This window comes from Schistocerca nitens, chromosome 2, assembly GCF_023898315.1.
Source record: "Schistocerca nitens isolate TAMUIC-IGC-003100 chromosome 2, iqSchNite1.1, whole genome shotgun sequence".
Classification (NCBI taxonomy): Eukaryota; Metazoa; Arthropoda; class Insecta; order Orthoptera; family Acrididae; genus Schistocerca; species Schistocerca nitens.
This window is the reverse complement of record NC_064615.1, coordinates 198,217,775-198,245,198: the sequence shown is the minus strand read 5'-3', so window position 1 is coordinate 198,245,198 and position 27,424 is coordinate 198,217,775. Positions and strand designations below refer to the sequence as shown.

General features: G+C 44.0%; 1 protein-coding gene across 4 annotated transcripts; it reads left to right on the top strand.

Moving 5' to 3' along the window:
* Positions 1-2,084: 2,084 nt before the first annotated feature.
* On the top strand, positions 2,085-27,224 carry LOC126235896 (protein pinocchio). 4 transcript variants are annotated; one of them, XM_049944835.1, is made up of 5 exons: positions 2,085-2,207; positions 22,360-22,430; positions 24,214-24,339; positions 24,548-24,677; positions 25,159-27,224. In XM_049944835.1, exons 2-5 carry the CDS (start codon positions 22,375-22,377, stop codon positions 25,312-25,314), a joined length of 468 nt encoding a protein of 155 aa, XP_049800792.1. In that variant the 5' UTR covers positions 2,085-2,207; positions 22,360-22,374; the 3' UTR covers positions 25,315-27,224. The 4 variants fall into 4 exon arrangements, with proteins under 4 accessions (XP_049800792.1, XP_049800790.1, XP_049800793.1 ...); XM_049944833.1 differs by having other exon boundaries at positions 24,211-24,339; XM_049944836.1 differs by lacking the exon at positions 2,085-2,207 and adding an exon at positions 22,001-22,075.
* Positions 27,225-27,424: the final 200 nt, after the last annotated feature.

Below are 27,424 nucleotides of genomic sequence, written 5' to 3'. Positions count from 1 at the left end.
AATTTATCGCATGTGGGGATCTTAAAATTCATACCGTGTTATCTCTTCGACTGTTCTTGTCTTATGAAATTCATGTCACAAAAGACGCCGACAGCTTGTGAACCTTCCCCCAGTCATGAAAGCATCGTCCTTCTTACGTGTTGACATTTAAAAGCACTTGTTTTTTTTGTTTCTTACTGGTGCAGACACGGATACGGTTAATGGTGTAGTCATTTGCAAACCAATTACACAATCATCATTTTTATTATAATTATATTAATGATGCAGTATTAAAGAACACAGCTGTGTTTCAATTGAGCGTGCCTGAATAGTGCTTATTATATGCTGCAGCACAAGTTAATTCTAATATAAGCATAAACGTTTATGGAGATCCGAAAACAGTCACACCTACACGCCGAAACGTATTATAGTTTATTCTAGAGTCAGTTGAGCAGTGGCGTGCTCAACAACAGTAAACACTATACCGGTTTTAAAGAGTTTGAAAAATCAGCCAACGAGTTGAAAATAAATATTTATTAGCCCTTGACCTAGGTTTCGATATTAGTAAAAATATCTTCTTCAGAAGTAGTGGGCCTCCTTACATCACATTCAAACTGGAGAAGACAAGCTGAAAGCACTGTTGTTCGCAGATGACTTGATCTGGGGAAACAGGGAGGAGAAGATTCAGGAACATCTGGATGCTTGGGAAGAAACTGACAGTATGAAATGAAATTTAATGTAAACAAATGTGAGATCCTGGTTACAGCTAAAAGAAGTGAAGATCAACTAGTGGAATAAGGATCGAAGGTGAACAACTGAAGAAGGTGGAGAGTGTCAAGTACTTGGAAAGTGTGATACAGGGAAATGGAAGAAATGAGAAAGAGATCAGTAAATGTAGCAGACAGGCAGAATCACTCCTGTAGAGTGTTAGGAGCCTGGTTTGGAACAAAACCGTCCCACAAAAAAGCAAGGCAGTAATTTATAGAAGTTACTACATCCCAATACTGACTGAAACATGGGTACTGAAGAAAAGAGATGTAAGGAGATTACGTTCCTCAGAAGTAGGAGTGACAAGGAGAGATGGTGTGAAAAATGAAAGTGTAAGGGAAATAGTGAAAGAACTCTTGCAGAGCAGGATAGAAACATCAATGCTAAGATGGTATGCTCACTTAAAGGTAATGGAAAACAAGAGGATTCAAAATGGTTCAAATGGCTCTGAGCACTATGGGACTTAACATCTGAGGTCATCAGTCCCCTAGAACTTAGAACTACTTAAACCTAACTAACCTACGGACATCACATACATCCATGCCCGAGGCAGGATTCGAAGCGCCTAGAACCGCTCGGCCACTGCGGCCGGCAAGAGGATTCCCAAAGAGATATATGAAATGGAGATGCAAAGGAAACGACCAAGACGAAGACTACGGGATAGCTGACTGAAAGGGTGGAAGTGTATGTTGGGAAAAGAGGCGAGGACTAGACCAGAGTGAACATAGAAAGATGGTGAGAAAACAAGACTAGATGGCGAGACTTATGTTCCAAGGTGATCCAGTCTTGGGCTGGAAATTGACCAGGACGATGGTGATGATGATAGCATGAGTGTTTTGCAAGAAATCTCCGTTGTAGGCTGGTTGCATTTTCAAAGTATCCTACCAATGATGGGAAGGCTGCCACCTACTTCACCTACGACGGAGCCTATGCAATCACTTCATGTACCTATGGATTTTAATCCATCTGAATAGATCGTACAGACCCTTCGCTAATAAAGTTTCGGCCGCTCGCGGTGATGTTTGTGAGCATTCTTGCAGTGGGACTTGAATTGCGTCCGCTCGCCGTGCTGCGCAGTTGGGCTTAACGGAGCTCGCCGGCCAGACCCAGTGGCAGTGACTTTCAGGAGGCGACGACCCGTAGTTAACCCAATTCATCGTGCATCCCCGCCACGCCGTGAAGCCACTCCGTCGTACACGCAGCGCACGCCTGACTCTGTAAACCCACTGCGCATCTCGACTGCGCACGTCCCGTTCGGTTGCTTTCGGCGGCGCCCGCTGCTCGTCGGCCGCGCTCGTGCGCCGCGCTGAAGTTATAAAATCCACCTCTGCCCTGATTTCCCGCTAGTTTTATCGGCGTAACGACGCTAGGAAGTTGGTGTTGTTACCAATAGACCGTTACAGTGCTACAAGCAATCGCTCTGTTTTGACTACACTGCGTCGCCACGCCAACAGTTTGATGTGAGTACTCATTGCTTTATGCCTTCTCCTGCGAAATGATTCGGATTGTGTGAGTGCACAGTGGAACAGCTGATGTTGTAGCAGTTTGATTGCAACACAGCATTCTGTAGCTGACAATCGTGTGCTGAAGTGACAGGATGTTAATGGGAATCGCTTTCGTATGAAGCAGATTTCGCGAGCAGTCTGCTGATAGATATCTTCCCGTAACTTGGAAACGAAACGCTTTCTCAAGCGATAGGAGGAGAGAGAACCAGTCTGCTTGCTTCACCCGCTTTCCTTGGCGAGATGCAGACGCTACAAGACAACTAGCGGTTCGACCCGCTTTCGTCAACCCGCTCTTTTAAAGCGTTGGGTGACTACCCTGCTGTCAAAGTTTCAGAAGTCAGACTTGCGAAAGAAGTTATATCAGACAATTGCATACTTGCCTAAATTTTGTATTTACACCCTATCGGTTCCGACCTTATAAAATGAGTTTCTCGTAGTTAAATATCAGCAGCTCCTCTGTGCACTGAGATCATTATGTTTTCAACATTTTATTGCTGATGAGCTGTATGTGACACAATTTCATTTTAACGCTCACTCATATGGACATAGGCTACGTTAGCGGAATTTACGTTTTTTTTCGCTAACAATGACAGATGAGTTCGTAGAGCTATAACTGAAAAAAGCTCATAGATCTTAAAACCTTAAGAGAAACCAGTGTTCATAGCGTTTGTATGTGCTGGAGTCACGTTTGTCACCGTACAGGGCAAGCGGCGAAAAAACTCGAAATTTGTTGGGAATAACTATTTTCAAGTATTGCCTTAGAGCGTAACTTTTCGCTTCCATGCTTAATTCTTTGTATTCTTAAGTTTTTGGAAATGTCACTGTAGTTGAAACAGGTTACAGCGGCAATTGCACACCGAAGAATTACATATGCTATCGACAGGGAACATGTACACAACTACATAGAAAACCTTGCATTTGTGTTGAAATTATAGTAACAATGCTTATAAAATCACTATACTGCTGGGTGGGTGGGAGTACTTTGATAACGTGAAGCTGTTTTGTTTTGATTTTCTTTTTTGTTTATAACCTTGGTTAGTTATGCGTTACGGGATAAATTTAAAACAAACAGTCGTGTTGCGAATATTACTGAGGAAACTTGCTACTGCTAAGTATCACCTGCGTGTGCGCAAGAGGGTAGTTGCATCTGGAAAGAAATTTGCATATAATTTGTAAAATCACAGACAATTCATCCATTAATTTCTTTGCAAATTGCTGAAATGTAGTTTAAAATATGTTAATCTTATAGTACTGCCTACAGAACAGGGGGACGATTTGGTGACTGAATCATTCATTTTTTTTTTTTTTTTTTTTTTTTTTTTTTTTTTTTTACTATGGGACTTAACAGAATTTTTGTTCCGTTCAGTATATCGATCGAAAGTGTTATTGTCATTTTGACATCTACTGCCAAAAGAGGCAGTTATTGCATTTGTGAAGTAAAACTCATTTTCTTGATTATTGTTGCTTCTTTAAGGAACTCATTTAAAATGTTTGCGTTTTCTGTAACTGTCGAGAAGCTAAACTACAATCCGCTTAAAAAGCTAGTACACGGTAGTATATCCTGGGGAGTTAAACTTTTGATTTGTCACTCATTACTAAAATGATGTTCGCGTGTTAGTAAATCACATGCTTATTTATATGCTGTTGCAGTATTTTAAAAAAGATCGATTTTGGGCTGTAAACCTTTATTTGTTTTGGGTTTAGCTATGTCACAGGAGTGTCTAATTAGTCAGTGGACCACTGATTAATTTTTGACGTTTACCTGCACGATTTAATTGTTCCACAGCTATATTTACTTTTTCTTGTGTCATATGCAAATATTATTGTACCATTCGAGGAACTTTCTACACATAATCTCATTAGATAACTAGCTTGTTCCATGTTACATATGCTAGTGTACCATCATTCGTTATGCTGTGGTAGGAATCAGTTGTATGACAACACTTACCCAAGCTACGGGATGACTGTATGGGAATGTAAAACAGTGCTTCCCTAGTGAATGTATGAGGTGACAACTTTTATAAATATGTCACAGAATCAACTGTCGACTAATTACTCAGAAATTTCACAATTTTAAAACAAATTTCAGTCTGTGAACAGTATTTCACTAGATTTCATTGTTGGGTCAATAGTAAACAATCAAGATTGCTAAATCGAAGCTGCTGGTTGGGAGCAGCCGAAATATTACACACATATGGTCTAAACATACTTTGAATGTGCCTAGAATTGGCTCTCCGGGCGTAACTTAGGTCAGTTTTCACCTGTTTTGTCTACTTCAAGGTGAAAAAATTCTTACCCGTATTAAAACGAAGAACAGATGTTTTTAACCTTCTTGGACATTACGGAGATCTATAACATCTTCAGTTTCAGAGTTATTACGTGATTGTTATAGGGGATAGAGACGTAAAAAAAGTTGTACATAGAAAATGCAGTTGGATTCGAAACTTTGAAAAGATCCGTTGCTGAGCGAGGTCTGTTACTAATCAACGAGGGGGAAAAAAATCGTATTTCAGTGACTTTTCGGGAAGAGTTGAAAAGTTTGAGCTTCATCTGTTTGGAAAAAAAGTTACCTAACTTCGGCCGTAATTAAAATTAATAAAGATTTTTTATCGTGCGTAGGAACGCTATGGAAATTAATACCACACGTGAATTAGACTTTTTATGTGATTGTTGTTGGAAACAGAGACCTTTAAGCGATTTGCTACCGCCACTATGGTGGCTGCCTACAGACAATTCATGCCACGACGACATAGCAGCTTCAGACTTTTAAACATCAGTCGCAACCTGTTTTAAATCACACTTGTGTAGAGGTAGATGGGTCCGCTTGGTGCACAGGTTCACTGACCGTGTTCTGCTGCCCCTCGTGGCCTGTGTCAGCACAGGCGGGGTGGCTTTCGCGCAGCGGAAGTTCCCACGGCGGCTCGTCGCCTTTGCCCGCGAGCGGTCTAGCGCTGCAGAAGGTTAAGCGTTTGGTCCCTGAACCGATTAGCGCCTAAAGATAGCGCCGGCTGCGTAACGCCTCCCTCCCGGCCTAACACGTGACTCGTAACTAGTCACTGCTTGCGACACGTAAAGTCGCCCCGTGTTGTACGCCCTCCTCTGTCAAGCACACTGGCGGCGAGAACTATGCCCAAGCGAAGCCGCCAGCGTGATCACAAGGCGCAGCTCACGTTCCTAAACGACTCTCGTTGTAAAATTTCCGCAGCCCTACGCAAAAATAAAATGCTGTCTCGTGTTTCCCAATTACGGTCTTGAAGGCCTACAGTCCTCAGACCGCTGTGGAACCCCCTTTCCTCCCTTATGTTTATTCCCGAAGTCTCCTATGATTACACAGAAGAAATCTGACTCTTTGCTACGTAAATATGCAAGTCTCTGCGTAAGTTTTCCTGCAATTCGCACGTCTGGCGCCATTGGATGGGTCAGTGGCACAGAACAACTTCGCAACGGTTGTGAAGCCAAGCAATGTGTCTAGTTAAGCTGCCTCCTCTTTTGCGTGGATTACAAGTTGTTTCTTGGTAGGATAGCCAATACTGGTGAGATCTTCTACATTTACATTTACACTCCGCAAGCCACCCAACGGTGTGAGGCGGAGGGCACTTTACGTGCCACTATCATTACCTCCCTTTCCTGTTCCAGTCGCGTATGGTTCGCGGGAAGAACGACTGCCGGAAAGCCTCTGTGCGCGCTCGAACCTCTCCAATTTTACATTCATGGTCTCCTCGGAAGGTATAAGTAGGGGGAAGCAGTCTATTCGATACCTCATCCAGAAACGCACCCTCTCGAAACATGGACAGCAAGCTACACCGCGATGCAGGGCGCCTCTCTTGCAGAGTCTGCCACTTGAGTTTGTTAAACACCTCCGTAACGCTATCACGCTTACCAAATAACCCTGTGACGAAACGCGCCGCTCTTCTTTGGATCTTCTCTATCTCCTCTGTCAACCCGACCTGGCACGGATCCCACACTGATGAACAATACTCAAGTACAGGTCGAACGAGTGATTTGTAAGCCACCTCCTTTGTTGATGGACTACATTTTCTAAGAACTCTCCCAATGAATCTCAACCTGGCACCCGCCTTACCAATAATTAATTTTATATGATCATTCCACTTCAAATCGTTCCGCACGCATACTCTCAGATATTTTACAGAAGTAACTGCTACCAGTGTTTTTTCCGCTATCATATAATAAAGGATCCTTCTTTCTATGTATTCGCAATACATTACATTTGTCTATGTTAAGGGACAGTTGCCACTCCCTGCACCAAGTGCCTATCCACTGCAGATCTTCCTGCATTACGCTGCAATTTTCTAATGCTGCAACTTCTCTGTATACTACAGCATCATCCGCGAAAAGCCGCATGGGACTTCAGACACTATCTACTAGCTCATTTATATATATTTTGAAAAGCGTCGTTATGCAGCTGTGTTAGTTCTTTACAGCCCAAGGAAAGTTAAAACATGACGAAAGACGTCACTCCCACTACTTAACTCCGATCACGAAGCAGATCTTCATAAGATACGATTCAGATTCCAGTACTAAGTTAGTGAATATTCGAACAAGCTACAAAGACGGAAATTAAATGCTGAAACCGGTTTCTCCTTTTACATTTAAACATTGGAGTGGGCAATTTTCTTTTGGTTCCTGTAGCAGAGTGCTACAGTACTGTGGCTCCGGGACTTCAGTGAATGCCATTACTACAGACATGTAATTGAAAACAAGCAAAAAAGTATTACGTAACGTTATTTTTTCGAGGTGGCATCAGAAGCTTTGAGTACCCCTCGTAATTACCCCTTTTACACATTGTCGTACCGTGGTTACGTCGATTCGGGACTAACCGTCGCCATCAAAGTCAACTGGCTTGGAAAACAACATGGTGATGACCGGGGTTAACGTCTGTTACTGCAACAAGAGGTAGACAAGGCACGGTCAAGTAAAACAATCGCCAATTCAGTGCTGACCATACCATCATAGCGATGTCCTAGATAAGTACAGAAGTACCTGGCTCGCGTGTGTACGTCGGCACACCGCACTTTACAGGGCTCAGTAATCATCACAGACTCAGGAATATCACCACTGCCCACTAAAAGGTTAGGATTGTCGAAAACCACGTGTATCCTTCTTGTCCATAAGGCATCGTTCACATGGTGGTATTCTCGTTGGGGGCTCTTCTCATGAGAAGAAATGGGGTCCCAGATAGCTTCGCCATCGCCTCTCTCGGTCAAAGGAAGCAGTAGCCTACTGTCCTATCAGGCTGCTTCTACAACGCCATGCGTCACACCATCGCTCCCAAATTCTGTGCGAGTAGTTTGAAACGCACGTCACAGACATGACGGTGCTTAAGCAGCCCCACCAGTTACATTGACCTCAGTGCTGCTGAGCATATTTACGACGCCATCGACCGATATTACCACGGCTTGCGCCCAGCTCAGACCAATCTCGTGTGCCGGCCGCGGTGGTCTCGCGGTTCTAGGCGCGCAGTCCGGAACCGCGCGACTGCTACGGTCGCAGGTTCGAATCCTGCCTCGGGCATGGATGTGTGTGCTGTCCTTAGGTTAGTTAGGTTTAAGTAGTTCTAAGTTCTAGGGGACTGATGACCACAGATGTTAAGTCCCATAGTGCTCAGAGCCATTTGAACCAGCCAATCTCGTGAGCTGCGGGTGGTGACAGAGTGGTCTCGAATCGGGATGGAACTCCATCACTATTGATGTCTAATGTAATCCGTACCACGATGCTTTACTGTCGTCGTTAGGGTGAAGCGTGTGCTGCACTATACTGGGTTTTGTATGTAGTGAGTTGAAAAGGTCCCAGTATGCAAGCTTGAGGGACACTTTACTCTGTATCTGTTTCTGACGTCTCCCTGCCCAGAACGACGCTCTAAAGCGGCGAAGTGTCTGTCGTGACTATCTTTGGCACCTAGTGACAGGTGACGGGAAGTAAGATGCAAGTGGATGGTACTCTCACCGCAGACGCGGACGTAGACGCCCCTATGTGGGTCGGCAAGCGTGGCCAGCCCCCTCCGTGTTTGTTGTGGCGCCGCGCTTTCTTTCTGCAGCGGTGAAAGTGGGTTTCTGCGCTCTTGGGCAACGCTGCGGCGTGCGGAGGCGAAACTTGCGAAAAGCGGGGGCGGACAGCCTTGCAGAGCCAGCTGGTGGCTGCAGCGGCGGAGCTGGTCGTACTTACGTAACCGGGGGCCGTGCAGATCGCTAGGCTAAGGTCTACCACTCCTCCGCATGCCACTGCCCCAGCTTTCTCGTCGTCATTCGACCTCTTATTACCCTCTCAGATCGCCCTACATTCTCGTACTTCCTCTGAAGACTGCCTTAAAGCCTATGGCAGAGCGTTACTTTCGATATCCTACATCTTTCTTCGCGAATATTAGTACGAAGTACCCCCTGGTGCGCACAGCACAGTGGCGTGCAAAGTATACAAGGCGTATTGGTAGCGAAATCTGACGCAGGAGAAAGTATACTATAATACAAACAAAACATTCCAGTTATCTAGCCGTTGTGGCCGAGCGGTTCTAGGCGTTTCAGTCTGGAGCCGCGCGACCTCTACGGTCGCAGGTCGAATCCTGCCTCGGGCATGGATGTGTGTGATGTCCTTAGGTTAGTTAGGTTTAAGTAGTTCTAAGTTCTAGGGGGCTGATGACCTCAGATGTTAAGTCCCATAGTGCTCAGGGCCATTTGAACCATTCCAGTAAACATGGGTCCGCAAACGACCGATGTACAGACAGGAATTTCGAATGGTTGTTGTAAAAAACGATTTTTTGAAAAAGAGAATAAAACTGAACTTCTATTTTCATTTCCAATCTAAAGGCTACATTAGTAACAGTGCATCTTACAGTACCACATGTCAACTATCTGCAGTACAGTTAATTGTTTTAACAGTTTAATGATTCGTATCTTCCAACTCTCCCAATTTGGGCGGAAGGCTCCCAATTTTCCACTTTTTCTCCCGCCTCCAGATTATTCCATAATTTCTCCTCAATTTTAGCTAATTGTCGTCAAACCTAAAAAAGTGGTTTTGAAAGCTCACCATGTCAATTCTTTTTTTTTTCCAATGGTCGGAAGCTTTTTGCTTGTTATTAGTTTTTAATCGATATACATATCGAAGTTTATTGAAATTAGGAAGTTGCGCGCGACCTGTATGTCGATTGTTATTTTTCTCCTTTCCCGAACATTTTGTAGAATTTTTTTCTGTAAGAAATTTCCGCCATTTGACTGTTAATTGGTGATTTATTTTACACAATCATTATTTCGGCTTCATAGCCATTCTCAAGCGCATGTTGAAATATGTCTGACCTGTCTGTTGTGGCATGTCACCGTCGTATTTATTAAACAATACGATTACATATCGAAGATACATAATATGGCAGACACTGTGCACAACCAGAAACCATTAACGCACCGTGTGGCGTATTTAACAGCTAATATATTCCGGTGACCTGCATTCGGACTTCTATTGATAAACTCGACGAACAGAAGTGACAAATGAAGGTCACAGGAATATATTAGCTGTTACATATGCCATACTGTGTGTTAATGGTTTTTTCACTGTGCACAGTGTCAGCCATATTATGTATCTTCGATATGTATACTTACCTTGTAATGCGACAACTGGTCTACAAGACCAGAAATGTTTTTTTTTCTACAATGACATATTTTAACACATCAAGGTGCACTTGAAATGCCTGTAAAGCCGAAAAATGACTGTGTAAAATAAATGAACAATTAACAGTCAAATGGCGGAAATTTCTTTCAAAAGATTCTAGATGACGGCGATCTCCCACGAAGGGAAGATCATTCTGTAGAACGTATACCTGTACTGTTTGGTTTTGTGCTAGTCATCGAGCCAGTGTTTACAATTTACATGCCTTTGTCACAAAACATATGGCGAACACTGTTTTACTGCAGTCGTACTGTTTTATTTAAACCACAAAGCATCCCAGTATAGTACCGACTACCAGAGGTGCGCTACAGGTAAGAGGTAGGAATTAACCTTTTGGGTCGTTCTAGTGTTTTCATTTGCATTTTATAGCTGTTATATAGCTTTGTGACGTCATAGGGAGAGATCAATTGTTTCGGGATTGTATTGAAAATTAGCCGCGGATTGATTTTTAAAACTGAACCTCCTGATTTCTGGTTTTCGAAGGTTGGCAAGTATTTTAATGGCGTTACGGTACATTTTGGCGTAGTTGATTTACGCAATAAACGTCACAGCAACTTGACGCTAACGTAGCCAGCCACGGGTAGTAAATTGAAGTGTGCCTAGCTTTGACTGTTCAGCAGAACCCCTTATCTTCAGCCAGCCTACTTAGTAACGGTATTCTTTAGCATAACAGGTATTACTCGTATCTGGGGCGAGTAATTTTAAATACGCACACCCTCCGCTGCGCACGTTAATCATTGGTTGCTGTTTCACGGCCGTAGATCCCCTACTTTGTTTGTTTAGAGTATTTTGGTCCATTCGACGCGTCCCTGCCCTGAAATGTAATGTTGGCCGCGCGGGGGGTGCTCGACCGTCGAAATTGCAAGTCGTTTTTAGCGGACGCCACTTGGGCGACTCGCTAGTCAATGATAATCAAAGACACACAACACCCAGTCATCTGGAGGCCGAGAAAATTCCTTGACCCCGCCGGGAATCGAACCCTGGACCTCGTGCGCAGGAAGCGAGAACGCTACCGCAAGACCACGAGCTGCGGACGCCTCCCTGCCCTAATCTGCCGTGACTATCAGGTTGTTTCCCTCTACCATTGTATAGTTGTCATTTCATGGTCGTTGTTTGGGCATAAAAAATGTTCTCGCTGTGAGGGAAAGGGTAGAAATAGGAAACCAGTAGATCAAAGTGAACGGCAGTTTCACGATATACCGCTGGAAAGTATGGGTGGAGGGGAGAAGGGAAAGAGTTGCTGTCGAGAAAGTCGGTCGCGCTGCCGCAGAAGTGAAAACTCTCTTCCAAGACGGAAGTGGTACGGAAGAGGGTCTAGGAGGGGGGGGGGGGGGGGGGAGGGTGACCTCACAAGCTTTTCGTAACATCCGGAAACAGACCGTAGCTGACGCGATCGATTTGTTTGTAAACAAATCGTTACATAGTCACGGTGGTTTGAGTCGCATCGTAAGCCTTTCCTTGTTTATTTTCGTCTCGGTAGCCAGTGTTTATTTTCGTGGTATATAGTGTTCCGGTAGACACTCTATAGATACGATTGACGTGTGAGAACGACTGTGGTTTTCAGTATGGCACAACGGGGTACAGGCGGGAAACGATGGCTGTGGAAGCCGTGAGAACAAACAGCATCCTGTGGGAGTTAATCGGGAAGTGTTAGGAAGGAGGGCGGGGAAGAATATACCCGCTGCTGAGTGGCTAAATTGCTAACGTTCCGAGGTCGCCAAAAGCTTAACTTGCAAATGTGCCTGCCTTCTCAACTATTGTATGCAAATGCTACCTGTTTGCCTGATGTATATGTTCGGTAATTTTTGCGAGTAAATGAGGTTGGCTGAATACTTCAGATGTTTCTGTGGGAGTTTACAAACAAATGTATCACAGTTTTATGGGCGTGTTGCCTTTTCTGTGATTACCTACATTGTGGCTCCTTGTTACAATTATGGTTGCACTTGGAGAGAATATCGCAAGGGAAGCGATGATTAATCGTATGTCACATGTCGTGGTAGACTGTCTCAAGTAGATACACATCCAATGGCCAGACGGTCAAGTAAGTGATGAGGTCCAAAACGTCATAAACAAAACGAATCATTTTTACTGTAAGTTACTGCAAGGCATACGCAAGGAGAGATGAGATGGCGAGAAATCTTTCGTAGTTGTGAGTTAGCAGTTTCGAGTGCAATATCCTACATGCGAAACCCGTATCTGGCTACGTATATAGTGGTAATTAGCCCTTTATTCAATAATAAGTAAGATCCGTTATGCATTCCTTTTGCATGAGTATATTAATAAAGAGATTTGTGAAATTAGTGCACATTTTTTTCTGACATGGTTGCAAACCTCGCTACCGGTACTTAGCATCATTATCATAGCAATGATATTTTATAGACGACTGCCAAGAAACCCTACATTGTTGCAGTGTATTAAGATACGTTCACCTTTGCACGATTTTCGTGCCTCATTGTTACGAAAACTGTAAACTGGTCCTTCTTCAATTCAACGCGAAAAGCCACATTCCAATTCGTCTGTACGAACTTAACCAGTTTTTAACGGAATCATTTATATCGAGAAAAGGCCCAATGCACAACGCTGCTCCCCTATTTGTTCTGTTACTTCCATCGTTTGCCGGTAGATGTCACTAGGGGTCCCGTCGCCTGTTGAAACTCCGTTCCCGCCTTCATTCCTGCCTTCGATCGGATGTTTTCGGTCGTGTATTTCCTTACTATGTTTAAGATCTGATGGATTATAGCTTGTAGCAGTAAATTACTAGCATGTTCAGTCTGCGATACTTGAGGGAGTTCCTTCTGCAACCCTCACTGCTGCAAGGCGCCCCCGCGCCCCACTCCCTTCATCTTGCCACATACCTTATGCACAGTGGCCCGCGCACACGCGCATATTCCATGCCGCACACACGTCGGGTGCGTGCTTTCGCCAGAATGACGCACTCTTAGAGTATCCGCGCTGACGACCGCATTCCAGCAGGCGGCACGTGTCGCACTGACCGCGACACACACACACACACACACACACACAGTGGCGGCCTACTTCCAGCATCGTCTTAGAAGCATCCGCCACATCGCTATTCCTCCGTAACCACATACATCCCGTAGTTGTGGACTTCTGTATCGGGGTTGACAGTTACGAAATGTAACTGTTACTTTATTTTCGTGCTATAGCATGATTTCAGGCTTAGAACATTTGTTAGCGGTTCGGATCCCCATTGTGTCCCTTAACCCTTTCGTGAGCCGTGGGAAACATGCTTCCCACTACAATGAACTCGCTCCTAGTCCCGTGGGATTCACAGTTCCCACCTCTGTATGATGCTACCACCTAGTGAACAGTATAAGGTGCTACTTCCAATCGCAAGTTCCCGCCGTTTTTGCTGTACCTTCGCACAGAGGCATTGTATAGCTGAGTGTTGCTCTGTAGAGGAGCCTTTTGTGATTCGCCTCCCCCCCCCCCCCCAAAGCTATGGTATAAGGTAAATACTTTTGATTTACCCAAATATATGAAGGAAAACGTAAAATTGGAATGAGGAGAATTTCAGTGTGAAACAAAAGGAGCCATTTCTGCAGTAAAATGGATGGATAACCGTCCAGTCACTTTCCTGTCCTCAATTCATGACACATGAGAAACAGCCACAGTGAAAAGGAAAAGTACTAGTACAGAGATTTCTTGTCCTGAAGTTGTGGCAGAATACAACAAAATAATTGGTGGTGTCGATAAGTTTGATCAATTACGAGAAAGGTATGCTATTGGCAGACGTTCTGTAAAATGGTGGCACAGAATATTTTATTTCCTGGTGGACGTTGCTGCAGTGAACAGTTTTATCCTGTGGAAAATAAGTAAAAGAGAAAGTGTACAGCATGATCCGCTCACATACGTATCTGAAGACAACTGATCGCTGGCTCCTCATCCCAAAAAAGGCGTGGACAAAAACCTGTCTTTCTGGCAAAAATGGGTAAAGTACTTGAAGATTTTCGTCATGTGGCTGTAGGGGAGGATCAACCCCTTTTAGGAGAAACCGACTGGACGTGCCGTCATTGTAGTACCAAAGCTGCGGAAAAGAGCACTCGCTGTGTTTGTACATATTGTCAAATACCACTTTGCATAGACCCATGTTTCAGAAAATTTCATGGCAAGTAATTGTGAACAATCATTGTAACAAGAGAAGTAAATTTATCAAATAAATATGACATATATTGAAAAAGTTGTTTTTGTCATTTAACTCCAAGGAAGGGCAGTGGGAAGAATACTTCCCACCTTGTTGTGTGACCTCACTTTCACAGTTGTAGCAAATTTGATATTCTGTATGATAAATATACCTATCTGTTAACTACTAACTGCTCTCCATTCATTACAAAAAAAAAAGAAACTGCTCAATAATTTTGCCCACGAAAGGGTTAACAATGCACATGGCGTGACCAGTTCTTATTCTCTTCAGTCTTATCCACTCACTTCTCTCACCTCAGTTCAAATCCTGGTAAACTGCCAGATGGATCTTGAACACCTTGACGTTTTATTGTTGCCGCATTCTTTCTCTTGCACCACTTTTCTTTAGTGTCAAACTTGTTGTTGTTTCTTCCAGTATGCCATAGTTGACTGGGGATGAGTATAAAGCTTTCTACTAGACTCGCCGAAGAAATCTTCTTCTCGAAGGCGACTCCTATCGCGGAAGCTGCACAGCTGTGTAACCACGTCTAGGGTTCCCGGCTGAGTACCGATGTTTTAGGGTATTACTGGATTTCCGTGCTTCACTGTAGGATAACAGTGGGGGTTAGTGACGAGAGGCGGCGTGACTTGCCGCCGCATCTATTTTTAGGACGGGCGCCAGCTGTTACGCAAAGTGTCTGCTGGGCTGGCAGCAGGCGGTTTTGAAATGAAGCCGCCGCCGGCGGGGGTGGGAGAGGAGAGTGGCTGGTATAGGGGGGGGGGGGAAGCCGCGACGGGGGGGGGGGGGGGCGTAGCTCTTGTGTTACGGCTCCGGCGAAGGCCGCCTATCTTGTGACGGGTCGGCCGGCTTTGCACCTGCATTCTCTGCGACTCCGGTTACAGGCGGGAAAGGGGAGTAGGGGCTGTGAGGCCTCGTTAAGTCCGCCAGCCAGTGCTCCCACCGTAGAGCGGCAGTAGAGACCTGTTTGCAGTGTACATAAAGATATCGTAAATCAAAATAGTTCCTATTAGATGAAGGTCTCATGCAGCGTAAAGCAGTAATCAACCCGAAGTTTGATTTGAATAGCTTGCTACCTGACTGATAAATGCCCAGCTGGAATTGATAAGCCCTTAGGCCTGGGGATACTTAACATCCAACTTGACACATCGAGCATTATAATTTTATTTCCTCTCTAAACACGATATGCAGTACCGTTATTTTTTCTTCTTCCTTTTTAATTTAACTGTGTTTAGTACGTATTACGATAAGCATCGTTAATGTCAGGTAGTTCTACTCTCGATTAGCGCTCCATTTGTTCCTCATTTCGGAGTGGCATTTCTTCGCTTTCGTACGAGCAAAGTAATTCTTGCCGGTGTCTTGCTTGTTTGATCAAAATATAACTTTCATAGGGAGGGGCTCCTCTTTTAGTTTTGGCTCCTAGACTCTCTGGCAGCCTTACGAGCTTCTCAGGCTGTTTCTGGCCGCCCTGCACAAAAGGAAAAGTTCTGTCACATTTTGTGTATCTTATTGCAAAGCACGTTGCATTTCGAGTCTATAACCTTCATCTGTAGGTGCCGAAGCCGTTTCTTCGGAACTCGAAATATATCGTGTTTCGCAATAAAACCCACGGTTAGTGACTGAAAGTGGAAAGTGTGCTTTGATGCCCCCTTCTTATCAAAAATGGTTCAAATGGCTCTGAGCACTATGGGACTCAACTGCTGTGGTCATAAGTCCCCTAGAACTTAGAACTACTTAAACCTAACTAACCTAAGGACAGCACACAACACCCAGCCATCACGAGGCAGAGAAAATCCCTGACCCCGCCGGGATTCGAACCCGGGAACCCGGGCGTGGGAAGCGAGAACGCTACCGCACGACCACGAGATGCGGGCCCTTCTTATCCATTAGTTCATTTTGCTACTGACTCGTGAAAGCATGTTTGACCAATTATACGCATTTCCGCTGAGAAATGATACGGTGATCCAACATTCTCATTTCCAGACGCTTGTATTTTTTCGTTGATATGGATGCTGCGTCACAAGTGGAAGCAGAAATTGGAAATCTTAAATTGTTCGTCTTTCTTTTCCCAGCTCAGTTAACACGCATCTGATGCCAGTTTCGTTAATCGAAGCTGAATACGACTATTGAGAGAGCCAGTTCGAATTCTGGCATTGCAAAAAATGTTCGCGTGCAGGGAAGTAGAGGACGTGAGAAACACTTCTCGTTAGGCGGTGCATCAAATGCAGCGTTAACATTCGAACCTTCCTAGCTGTGTTGTAGTGCTAGGGCGTAAGTGTGGTGAACATACGTCCGTCGGTTGCAGGCGTTAAGCGTGGCTGGTACTTCTGCCCTGCTCGGAATCAGTACGTTACGTGGAGATACTGATCTAATACCTTAATCAGTACATCGCAAATAAGTGTACGTAGTTACCAAATGGCTAAAATGGTTCAAATGGCTCTGAGCACTATGGACTCAACTGCTGTGGTCATCAGTCCCCTAGAACTTAGAACTACTTAAACCTAACTAACCTAAGGACATCACACACATCCATGCCCGAGGCAGGATTCGAACCTGCGACCGTAGCAGTCGCACGGTTCCGGACTGCGCGCCTAGAACCGCGAGACCACCGCGGCCGGCACGTAGTTACCATCTGATGCAGTTACACATATGATACTTCAAGGTGGGGTGAGGGGGGGGAGGAGACGCCCGGGACAACAAAGCAGGATTCCCACATTGTCCTCAACATACCGAAGTATAGAGTTGACTGTAATGATAGTTGCTTCATGATTCAGTAAGTGATGCATAAGGAGCAGGTTCGTATTCCTGACAATTTTTTTGGCGTTCTCCCGTAAGATTGGCCGTTACCCGAGTCCTTTCTGCGAGTAAATATTATGCTCCCCTTTTGGGCGTTTGCAGCCCAACTGGTGCGGAGTGCTAGTCCTGGGCAGGAGCAGGGTTACCACCTTCCCCCCATGGGGGGAGGGGGGCGGAGCTCATTGTGGCAGCCCCATTGTCCTGGCCCGGCCTTGTCTGCCCCGGTGGCCTTGGTGCTCCAGACTGCAGACGGTGTCTGTGGGAAGTCCAGCTGCAGCCTCGTGTGTGCCGCGCCGCTGTCCCGTCTACGGCCTCGTCGTCGACGCCACCGTTTCGCGTTGTCGTTACCGGCGCTTTCCGGGAGCGCTGGTCGAATCGTCTAACTTATCGCTGATTCTCCTCAGTAACAGTGACTTGCTTTACAGGTGGGGACAATACGTCAGTTGGACATTATTTGAAGGCCTTCCATTAATGAAGACGCAACTATAAAGAAACAAACACGTAGTCATTTGTAGCAAAAGAGGAAACTACCGTTGAACGAGATTTTATTACATTACACATTTTACGTAAGCGCATAGTATTACATACATTTTCATTAATGACCGGTCGCGCCCTGAAACGATTGTAGAGTTAGCCCATAAGCAACACAAACATACCACAAGCCTTAATAAAGCTCACGGTCCAAGAAGAAAAAAGAAATATTCATCTCGGGGAAGTCGGACATTGTAGACAGAGAAATCGTCGGCGCTTTATTCTACAGCCAAACCGCAGATCCAAACTTTCAATTGCCGTGTGAGACGAATTCCTTTGCCAGTGTTTTAAAAATGAGAATTTACAACTTCTGCCATTCTTTAAACTATATCGACATAGATCAGCGGGATCAGTTTCTTAAACCCTTTATCTTCCAACGTTCCAGGTAACTTAAACAATCGTTTCGCCTTTTCCGACGTTATCTTAACTGATCAGTCTGACTGTGCTCGCGCGAAAAAGAGGAAAAGCCATTCGCCGACTTGAACCTGAAGTATGAACATTACAACCGGCTTACGGTGCCGTGCCCGCGCCGTGTAATAAAATGGAAGTGCCAGCTTCGGAACGCTAGGGAAAGTGGTTTTAGAACACAATAACCGGAAGTGAACGTCGGAGGTATGCGACGCCCGCTGTGTGCCCCCGTCTTACGTAAAGGCATTCTGCTCAGCGTTCAATAACGATGCAAGAACCTTCTCCAGGTACTGTCTCAAAATCACAGCTGAGCGGGCGTATTCATGCAGTTAAACGTGTCGGGTGAAACCTCGGTATCCCAAACAATTTAAGAGGTAGTTACGATTTTGTAATAATAATAATAATAATAATAATAATAATAATAATAATAATAATAATAATACACGCCTACCTTCTAAGTGCACGCTCCCCTCTCCCCCCACCGGAAGGACGTAAATGATTACAGTATATTTCGTGCGAACAAATTAAAACCTGCGTAGGTATATAATAATCTCCACAGCTGCATCAAGTTTTATTTCCAGACATTTGTGCGCTAACGAAAAATACCACGAAATCTAAAGAAAGAAGAATAATAGGAATACGATAGCATTCTCAAAATGTAGCTACAGGACCTATTTCAATGGATTTTCTTTTAACATTAACTCGACTTAGAAACAGAGTTATATATCTTTCTGTAACTGCACAACAAAACAAAATTTAAATTCATCAGCAAAAGGATAACACGATCTCTAAGTATCTACACTATCTATGGCGTCAGCTACAGGGTGTTTCAAAAATGACCGGTATATTTGAAACGGCAATAAAAACTAAACGAGCAGCGATAGAAATACACCGTTTGTTGCAATATGCTTGGGACAACAGTACATTTTCAGGCGGACAAACTTTCGAAATTACAGTAGTTACAATTTTCAACAACAGATGGCGCTGCAAGTGATGTGAAAGATATAGAAGACAACGCAGTCTGTGGGTGCGCCATTCTGTACGTCGTCTTTCTGCTGTAAGCGTGTGCTGTTCACAACGTGCAAGTGTGCTGTAGACAACATGGTTTATTCCTTAGAACAGAGGATTTTTCTGGTGTTGGAATTCCACCGCCTAGAACACAGTGTTGTTGCAACAAGACGAAGTTTTCAACGGAGGTTTAATGTAACCAAAGGACCGAAAAGCGATACAATAAAGGATCTGTTTGAAAAATTTCAACGGACTGGGAACGTGACGGATGAACGTGCTGGAAAGGTAGGGCGACCGCGTACGGCAACCACAGAGGGCAACGCGCAGCTAGTGCAGCAGGTGATCCAACAGCGGCCTCGGGTTTCCGTTCGCCGTGTTGCAGCTGCGGTCCAAATGACGCCAACGTCCACGTATCGTCTCATGCGCCAGAGTTTACACCTCTATCCATACAAAATTCAAACGCGGCAACCCCTCAGCGCCGCTACCATTGCTGCACGAGAGACATTCGCTAACGATATAGTGCACAGGATTGATGACGGCGATATGCATGTGGGCAGCATTTGGTTTACTGACGAAGCTTATTTTTACCTGGACGGCTTCGTCAATAAACAGAACTGGCGCATATGGGGAACCGAAAAGCCCCATGTTGCAGTCCCATCGTCCCTGCATCCTCAAAAAGTACTGGTCTGGGCCGCCATTTCTTCCAAAGGAATCATTGGCCCATTTTTCAGATCCGAAACGATCACTGCATCACGCTATCTGGACATTCTTCGTGAATTTGTGGCGGTACAAACTGCCTTAGGCGACACTGCGAACACCTCGTGGTTTATGCAAGATGGTGCCCGGCCACATCGCACGGCCGACGTCTTTAATTTCCTGAATGAATATTTCGATGATCGTGTGATTGCTTTGGGCTATCCGAAACATACAGGAGGCGGCGTGGATTGGCCTCCCTATTCGCCAGACATGAACCCCTGTGACTTCTTTCTGTGGGGACACTTGAAAGACCAGGTGTACCGCCAGAATCCAGAAACAATTGAACAGCTGAAGCAGTACATCTCATCTGCATGTGAAGCCATTCCGCCAGACACGTTGTCAAAGGTTTCGGGTAATTTCATTCAGAGACTACGCCATATTATTGCTACGCATGGTGGATATGTGGAAAATATCGTACTATAGAGTTTCCCAGACCGCAGCGCCATCTGTTGTTGAAAATTGTAACTACTGTAATTTCGAAAGTTTGTCTGCCTGAAAATGTACTGTTGTCCCAAGCATATTGCAACAAACGGTGTATTTCTATCGCTGCTCGTTTAGTTTTTATTGCCGTTTCAAATATACCGGTCATTTTTGAAACACCCTGTATGTAATAAGCTGAAAAGTGATAGAATACAATTCGTGAAGCAGTTTGCGGTAAGATTAAAATTAATAGATCGTACCTTTCATTACTCTCAACTATGTGAGTAGGCTTCATTATTTCGCTTGTACTTTCAACGGTCAGCAAGGAATTCAATGTCTCATTTCAAAGATAGTTGCTAGTCGAGCTGCAAGGATGAAAACAATGTTGTTAGTTACAGAGTAGCGGTTCCTCGCATATCGTATACTTCAGACCTCACGGTTAATAAAAGAATTTGTCATGGTTGAGGTGCAGAGTAAAAGGTTTTATATTTTGCATCGCTCGACCTACATGCAAGTCATTGAGCGCCCGCGCGAATGTCGCTCGGCCGATAGGCATATGTTCTACATCGATATGTGCCCGCATTGTGGAATGCAGCGCCGCCAGCCAACGCTTCCGGAACCACTATTTCTGTAAGCGGCCGCATTCCAGCGTGGCGGCGGCGCGAGGGAGTTTTGCTCGTCTGGGTTTTCTGAACTTTTTTCCCGCCTGTCTCACGCCCCGTGGCCGCCGTTGCGGGCTGCATTCCTAGTCTGAGGGGAAGGGACGAAGAGGAGAGGAGGGAATGTTTACGGCGGCGCCACAGCCGACACCCGCGACGCGGTCGATAAAGGCTGGAGCGCGTGGCGGCCGTTACGGCGGCGGGGGGGGGGGGGGGGGGGGGGGGAGAGCGGATCGCATCGCATCTTAGCCCGTGAAGACTACAAAAGCGTCATTCCCAGTAGTCGATACCCGACCACTTTTTCTTGTACGTCCCATGCCATTATTGCCGACATCCCGCGTGTCCTTTGACATCCGACTTTCATTTATAATCCTGGAGCCGCAATAATTACGACCTTTTTAACAGGAAATATGATAGTCACACAAATAATTCATTGGAGATGGTTTAACTGGTTGCACGACGATTCGTGCTGTATTAAGTTACCTATACGGAATAAACTTACAGAAGTCTGAAAATTGCCTTGTGAATACAAATGAGTGAATTTGGGTTTTATCCTGCAAGAAACGACGTGAAGAAACGAAGTAATACTGCAAACTTGTGAGACAATGTTTATGAGGAATGGAACAAGCATCTCTTACTACGAACTCAGGGACGGAGAAAGTAATATCTCCTAGTGCTCTCGTCAACAGTAAAGTTTTGTAACATTAAAAAAGTCACTGGACGTATACTGAGCGATTTGCGACTGGCTTTCAAGAATTCCAACCACGATGTGAGGCGCATAAATGCGAACAAGCAATCCTTTGGGAGAAAAGGTTCTTCATTTTTATACTTCCCATCTTACGACTAAGTCAGCACATTTATTGCTGTTGCGTGCAGTACGCTTCGCCTTCTCCATTTCGTGAACCATAAGAAACGTACCTCATAAGCAATAAATAAGACACAAATTAGTGACATAAAATCGCATAACGTACACGCAGAGTGGACTTTGATGAGAAAAAGTAATGAGACCAACGAAATTCAGTGTGTAGACAAGGTCGTGCGTACGCCAGTGTAAATATTTACAATTTCGGCTTACGTGCCCCGCCCTCGCATCTACACCCCCGTTTTCCGCCCCTCTGGGCGGGCTGCCAGTATTTTTCCGTTCACCCCCTACCCCTATCCACACTACCCCTACCCGCCAGACTGTCTGGGGCGCCGGCGCAGGTTGAATGACCTGCTGGAGCGCGCGGAGCTGGTAACTTTCCACTCGCCGCCCATTGGTCGGCCGGTCAGCGGGAGGGGTGGCGGTGGGGGACTCGGCGGCTGGAGCTCGGCGCGCGCGTTGCAGAGGCCTCATTGTTGGTGCACCAGCTATCTCGGCAGGATATACAGGCAGACAGCTGCTCTCGCGACACGTGCCCCACCTTCAGTAGGTAAACAAAACAACGTGACTTCTGTGCCATAGTGAATTGAATTGTATCTACGATAGGAATAGCACCGATGAAAAAGTGATTTTACGAGGAAATAAAGTAAGCAATCAGATCCCGCAAAGCGGACTTGGCGCATGGATTAGAAGTGAATCACATTCTCCGTGAGAACTCATGTTCGATCATAACGCCAAGCTTTATCTTTGCAAATTGTAGCAACATCTTTCGTTACTTACGCTGCGAAAGAGTAGAGAATAAATTATAATGAAGTGTTCTTTCTTCCTTTACAGAATCAAGCATCAGAGATGTCGCTCGCCAGCCTTCATCCCGCAGAAATGCACGGCCACGACCAGTACCACAGGTATGTGTCATTATGTTGCACGTTTCGTTATTAATGCAGCACGTGTAATCATTAGACTATTAAATAATACGGTAGCGTCTCAAGTGTGTGTGTGTGTGTGTGTGTGTGAGAGAGAGAGAGAGAGAGAGAGAGAGAGAGAGAGAGAGAGAGAGAGAGAGAGGTGGATTCTGCATCTGGCGACTAGAGGAGCAAGAAATTTAGTTACACGTTACGTTCCTGCTTGTTTTTTTACTTTGGTCGACGGGAATGATAGGCAATTATACCAATTCCACTTAGTCGCACGGAGAGAATTTCGGGGTGGTGTGGGTGAGTATAAGTGTGTGTGTCTGTGTAGGAAGAATGGGGGAGGGAGCAAACGTTTTCTAAAACACTTGTTAATGTTTCCGTATTGTTTCTACAATAGTTGGGGGGGGGGGAGGAGGAGGAGGAGAGCATGTATGCTCCGCGCTTGTGCATCAGGTATCCGCCCCACTCCCCGTCTCGCTCATACCCCCTCTTCCTCCTATAAGGTAACGAATGCACGCAGCGCTGGCGGCATTGCCTTCACCATTTGTAGGGGAGAAGATAAAAAGTGGTAAGTGAAACGATGTGTGTAACGCGCAACAGGACTGTGTAACAAAACACACAGCATAATAATGTCGTATACTGTGAAGTTTCTTTCCTGCTGGAAGTGTTCAAAAATTTGTAAGAACATAGTTGCCTTGAAGGAGGAAATACAGCTTGTTTAGCGTTCTTTCGCGTGTCAGATTTTTCATTTAATTTTTTTTTAAAAATTGCTTTGTTTATTCGTCTTTGCAGGAATTATCGGTTGTGAACTTCTTCAGACTTCTTTCTGCTTCCATCACTTTTCTCTTCTTAAGGTTTTGCGAGTACTTCGTAGGCGCCTTTCGAACGTCGGTCTCGTTAAGAGCGTTGAAAATGCGATTTAGATTCATATTGCAGTACACTTTTGTAGATGTAAACTTGCAGTTTCATTGTGTTTTGCACGCAATGCCGGCGACATTCTTCATTCCTTTCCCATCAGCGTCCAAACTGTTAGGGTGGGGGAACTGGCTGTTGTATTAAAACACACACACACACACACACACACACACACCTGGCATACCCCAGTGGTATTGCAGTATCTCTTACGGTCAAAATATAGCATCACTGCACTAGAATTCGAACAACAAATTCTGCTCGCATCTTCGTCAACTTTACTTTCATATTCTAAACAGGAACACGTTTTTTTTTTTTTTTTTTTTTTTTTTTTTTTTTTTTTTTTTTAATACAGAATAGCACCCGTAAAATTTGCACACCGACAGTGCTCGAATGGGACTGTGGGTGTGTAAATATTGCACTTTGGCAAGTACAGTGACAGAACTTAAAGTAATTCTGGAGAAAACTTGACTTACAGAATTAATTCTGTAAAACTTACACCGAAATAGGATAAGCTTCCTTTAGATTTAAGGTGAAAACCACTGGCAGTGAGTTCCATTACATTTTATGAGCATGTTGAGGCACTTCACATGTATTTTTCATGGCCATAAATGAAAGGTTACGTTTCTTGCCACGTTCTGATATTTCCTATCTCATGTTTATCTGTAAGGTGTCACTGATGCTAAGCATGCCTTGTGAACATAAAATCATTCTTCCTGGTGGAGTTAAATATAACTCAGTAAAAGCAGCTTCATTTGTATACTGGGTGTACTGTAATATTAGCTTGTTGCAGAATATACATGTAGGTAATAAAGCTCCCATTTTTCTTAGCCATTACTGACTGTTTGTGATTTGCTTCCAGCAGTCTCTTGCACCGCAGTGCAAGCATTGGCAGTTCTCTTGAGGAGCTCCAGAGTTACTTTGGTGCAGCAGCTTCTGAACCAGTGTTGTCAATTGAAGAACTTCGTCTGCAGCTCAATTCTTGCTTCACGTAAGTATACAAATGCAATTTCTTTCTCATATTGTTTGATCCACATCACTTTAACCAGTTTTTAGGATAATGAATGCTGTAGACTTACATAAGTTGGCGTTTAGTGTATAAAATCTTTGATTTTTAGTTATCTTTGATAAATCCATATATATATATTGTGGTTCAAACCAACATACTTGTTTAACACACTCACTTTTACTGAACACAGATGTGGTGTAAGCTGGCAAGAGGAGCATGTGTCGCTGGACTGCCGAGAGTGCGGTGGCTACTCCCTGGAGCGACCCTGCCCACTTTGCGACGGCCGCTGTGACTCTGTCTGGAAGCGGGACCTTACCACTGTAAGCACCTAGCACATTCCAGTTCCAGGAGTAGTGTAATAGAATAAAGGGCAACCTTTCCATGAAGACTTGCTGTCACATTTACTGCTGCAGATTAATACAGCGGATGGGTAACAAAGGTGACAATGATTATATAAGTTAGTCAAAAAGAGGAATTGTGTATGACATGGGCCAAAAAGTTTTAGTGATAATACTTCCATTTTAATTAGTGTACAAGGAAAAAAAGAACACTTTAACCTCACTATTTGTTTTCTTAAACAAATTATATGCAAGCAGCAACTCTTGCGCCCAAGGCAATAGTTTGCCGAGTGCTGCTTTCACAGTTTGAGTGGCTGTACACATTAATCTAAAAAACTTTGACTTCTGAAGTATAAACATATTGCAGATCAGTCAGAAGTATGTTGCAAGTCTAGTAAGTGTGTTCTTGTCATGAAATCATTCTGAGAGAGATATGTAACTGTGAATTGTCTCTTTTCATCAGTCTCATGCATCGGGCAAGGCGCGCTGGGAAGGATCTTGCGCGTTGGAGGCAGCCGCGAGTAATAGCACCACCTCGGCAGGTGACAAGACGTCGCGGTCACCCCTGGACGATGAAACAGCGCGGTTATGTGTCCGGCTAGAGAAGCTGTCCTCGTGATGTGCCTGCATTCTAGGCACTGACTGAGTGAATGCACCTCGCCTCGCCTCCAACCCGGGAACCTCTGTGTGGCCGTAGCTTGGCTGGTGAACTTTCAATCACCTGCTGTGTTTTATTGCAGACTTATTTTTTTGCATCTGTCTCATTGTACATTTCCATACATTCACAGTCTGTAATTATCATTTGAAGTGTTAGAGTGTTCGTAGTGTGATGACTTTACACTATTAATTTATTTGGTCTCAAGTGATGGACTCATGTTTATAAACTTTGGAGAAAAGTGTGATGGGCAGCTCGCCACACACAAATAATGTTTTGTCACATGTGAAACTGTTGTGCTATCACAGGCTGTCTGTTCACTTAGATTATTTAAGTGTCATTGTGATGTCTTTACCATTATACACTGTTCCAGCTGCATTTATCATCCTCGTGGTTCAGATTTTGTCGTGTAATCTGCCGCTTGCTCAGCACCTTAAGTGATATTAGTTTGCAGTCCCAGAGTATGCAGAACTGATGTGCCTGCTGGAGCTCCAAACTGATAACACTACTAGTCTTGAAAGTGTTGCTGACTTCACTTAATGAGATGGGGATTAATATCCACACAGAAAATTGAAAACAGGTAGCCTAGTGCAATATGTTGGCAGACACCGATCCACATTTACTGATTTGACTAAGCACAACATGAATGCATACGGTTTCGACTGAGGTTCCAGTGTTAAAAAGACTTATTTAAGCATTACTGTTAAGAAATCTGATCACGAATCAGTATCATTTCCTGGCACAATTCCAGAGGTTCAGCTCTTGGCTTTAAGGTTTTTATTTCCATTGAGCTCAGCCGCTGTTTAGTTTTTACTTTTAAATGTTAACATTAGAATCAAAATCTTTAGAAATACCACCTTGTCTCTTCAAGTGCATGAAAATATTTTTTTTTGCCGTTCTTTGTAAAAGTATTTAAAATTCTATGGAAAATCAAAGTTGTTAACATTTAAAAGATATTTTGATACTTGGCTTACAAGCTGTCCACTTTATTAAGGAATGACTGTTTGTTAAAGGCAGTGCAAGTCCAAAAAACTGAAAAAAATTTCAGTCAAATTAGCATCGTCTTAACTGTATTATTTATGTGTGAACTGTAGTCTCAGCACTTGCATTGCCTAACTTGTCTCTGTTGTACTATTACTGATAACTAGTTAATGTAAATATGTGTAGATCTGAGATAAAATCCTTTCCAGAATACAATCTGGCAGCTTTTTTATACAGTGTTTTGTCCTGAAAACCATCTTACTGTTGTAGTTCTGCATTTCTGTGGACTGCTTATTTTGTGAAGCACATAAAATTTTCTTTGTTGATACTGTCACAACATTTGAGTGAATTGTACTTAAAATTTACCAAAATAAGCAGTCCTTAAATAAGTTTTCTAGATGTTGATTTCAGGTGGATCTTCCATACATGTCAGTTTATTGTATGAAAACATGCATTCAGTATTGGATATGCTGGTGTTAACATGCAACATATGTTTTTGTATGGAGGATATATTAGTCAACCATTTGCACGCCAATTGTGTGTCTGCAGTGGATAAAACTGTGATTACATTCAGTTTTAAATCGCAGGCTAGGATCTATTGTTTTATTTCTTCAATTTGGCTTATTGTGCCGTACATCCACATTGTCTGTAAAACCATGTGAACCTGTTATTTGATCTGACAGTTACTGTGTCCACTTGAATAATTGTTCCTTGAAGCTTTTAAAGTTTTGTTACTGTGTAGTAGTCATCAAAGGAAACTGTAAGAGAATCTTGGAAATGTATGACACAATTTGTAAGGCTGTAATTTAATTTTTGAGTAATTTTTGTACGTATGTTATGTTCTCTTGCATCATGACACTCGCTTTGTGTGGAATAAAATAATTGTAGAAGAATGTAAGTCTTTCATTCAAACACTGACATGTTCCTATTAACAGAAACAGGGTTTAAAAGATTTGCAAATATATGTTGCATATCCGCCCGCCCCCCTCTTCACCTCCTGGTCTCCGTTGCACTAAGACATGACAATAAAGGAACAATTCTATCATAAAATAAGACAGACCTCCTGCAATAAAAGTGGCCTGCAATAAAATGT

Bases quoted from the DNA above. Each gene is read 5' to 3' on its own strand.
- LOC126235896 (XM_049944833.1), top strand. From the start codon at position 22,375: ATGTCGCTCGCCAGCCTTCATCCCGCAGAAATGCACGGCCACGACCAG. The intron at 22,431-24,210 runs GTATGTGTCATT...ATTTGCTTCCAG, and splicing joins GGCCACGACCAGTACCACAG to CAGTCTCTTGCACCGCAGTG. The intron at 24,340-24,547 runs GTAAGTATACAA...TACTGAACACAG, and splicing joins CAGCTCAATTCTTGCTTCAC to ATGTGGTGTAAGCTGGCAAG.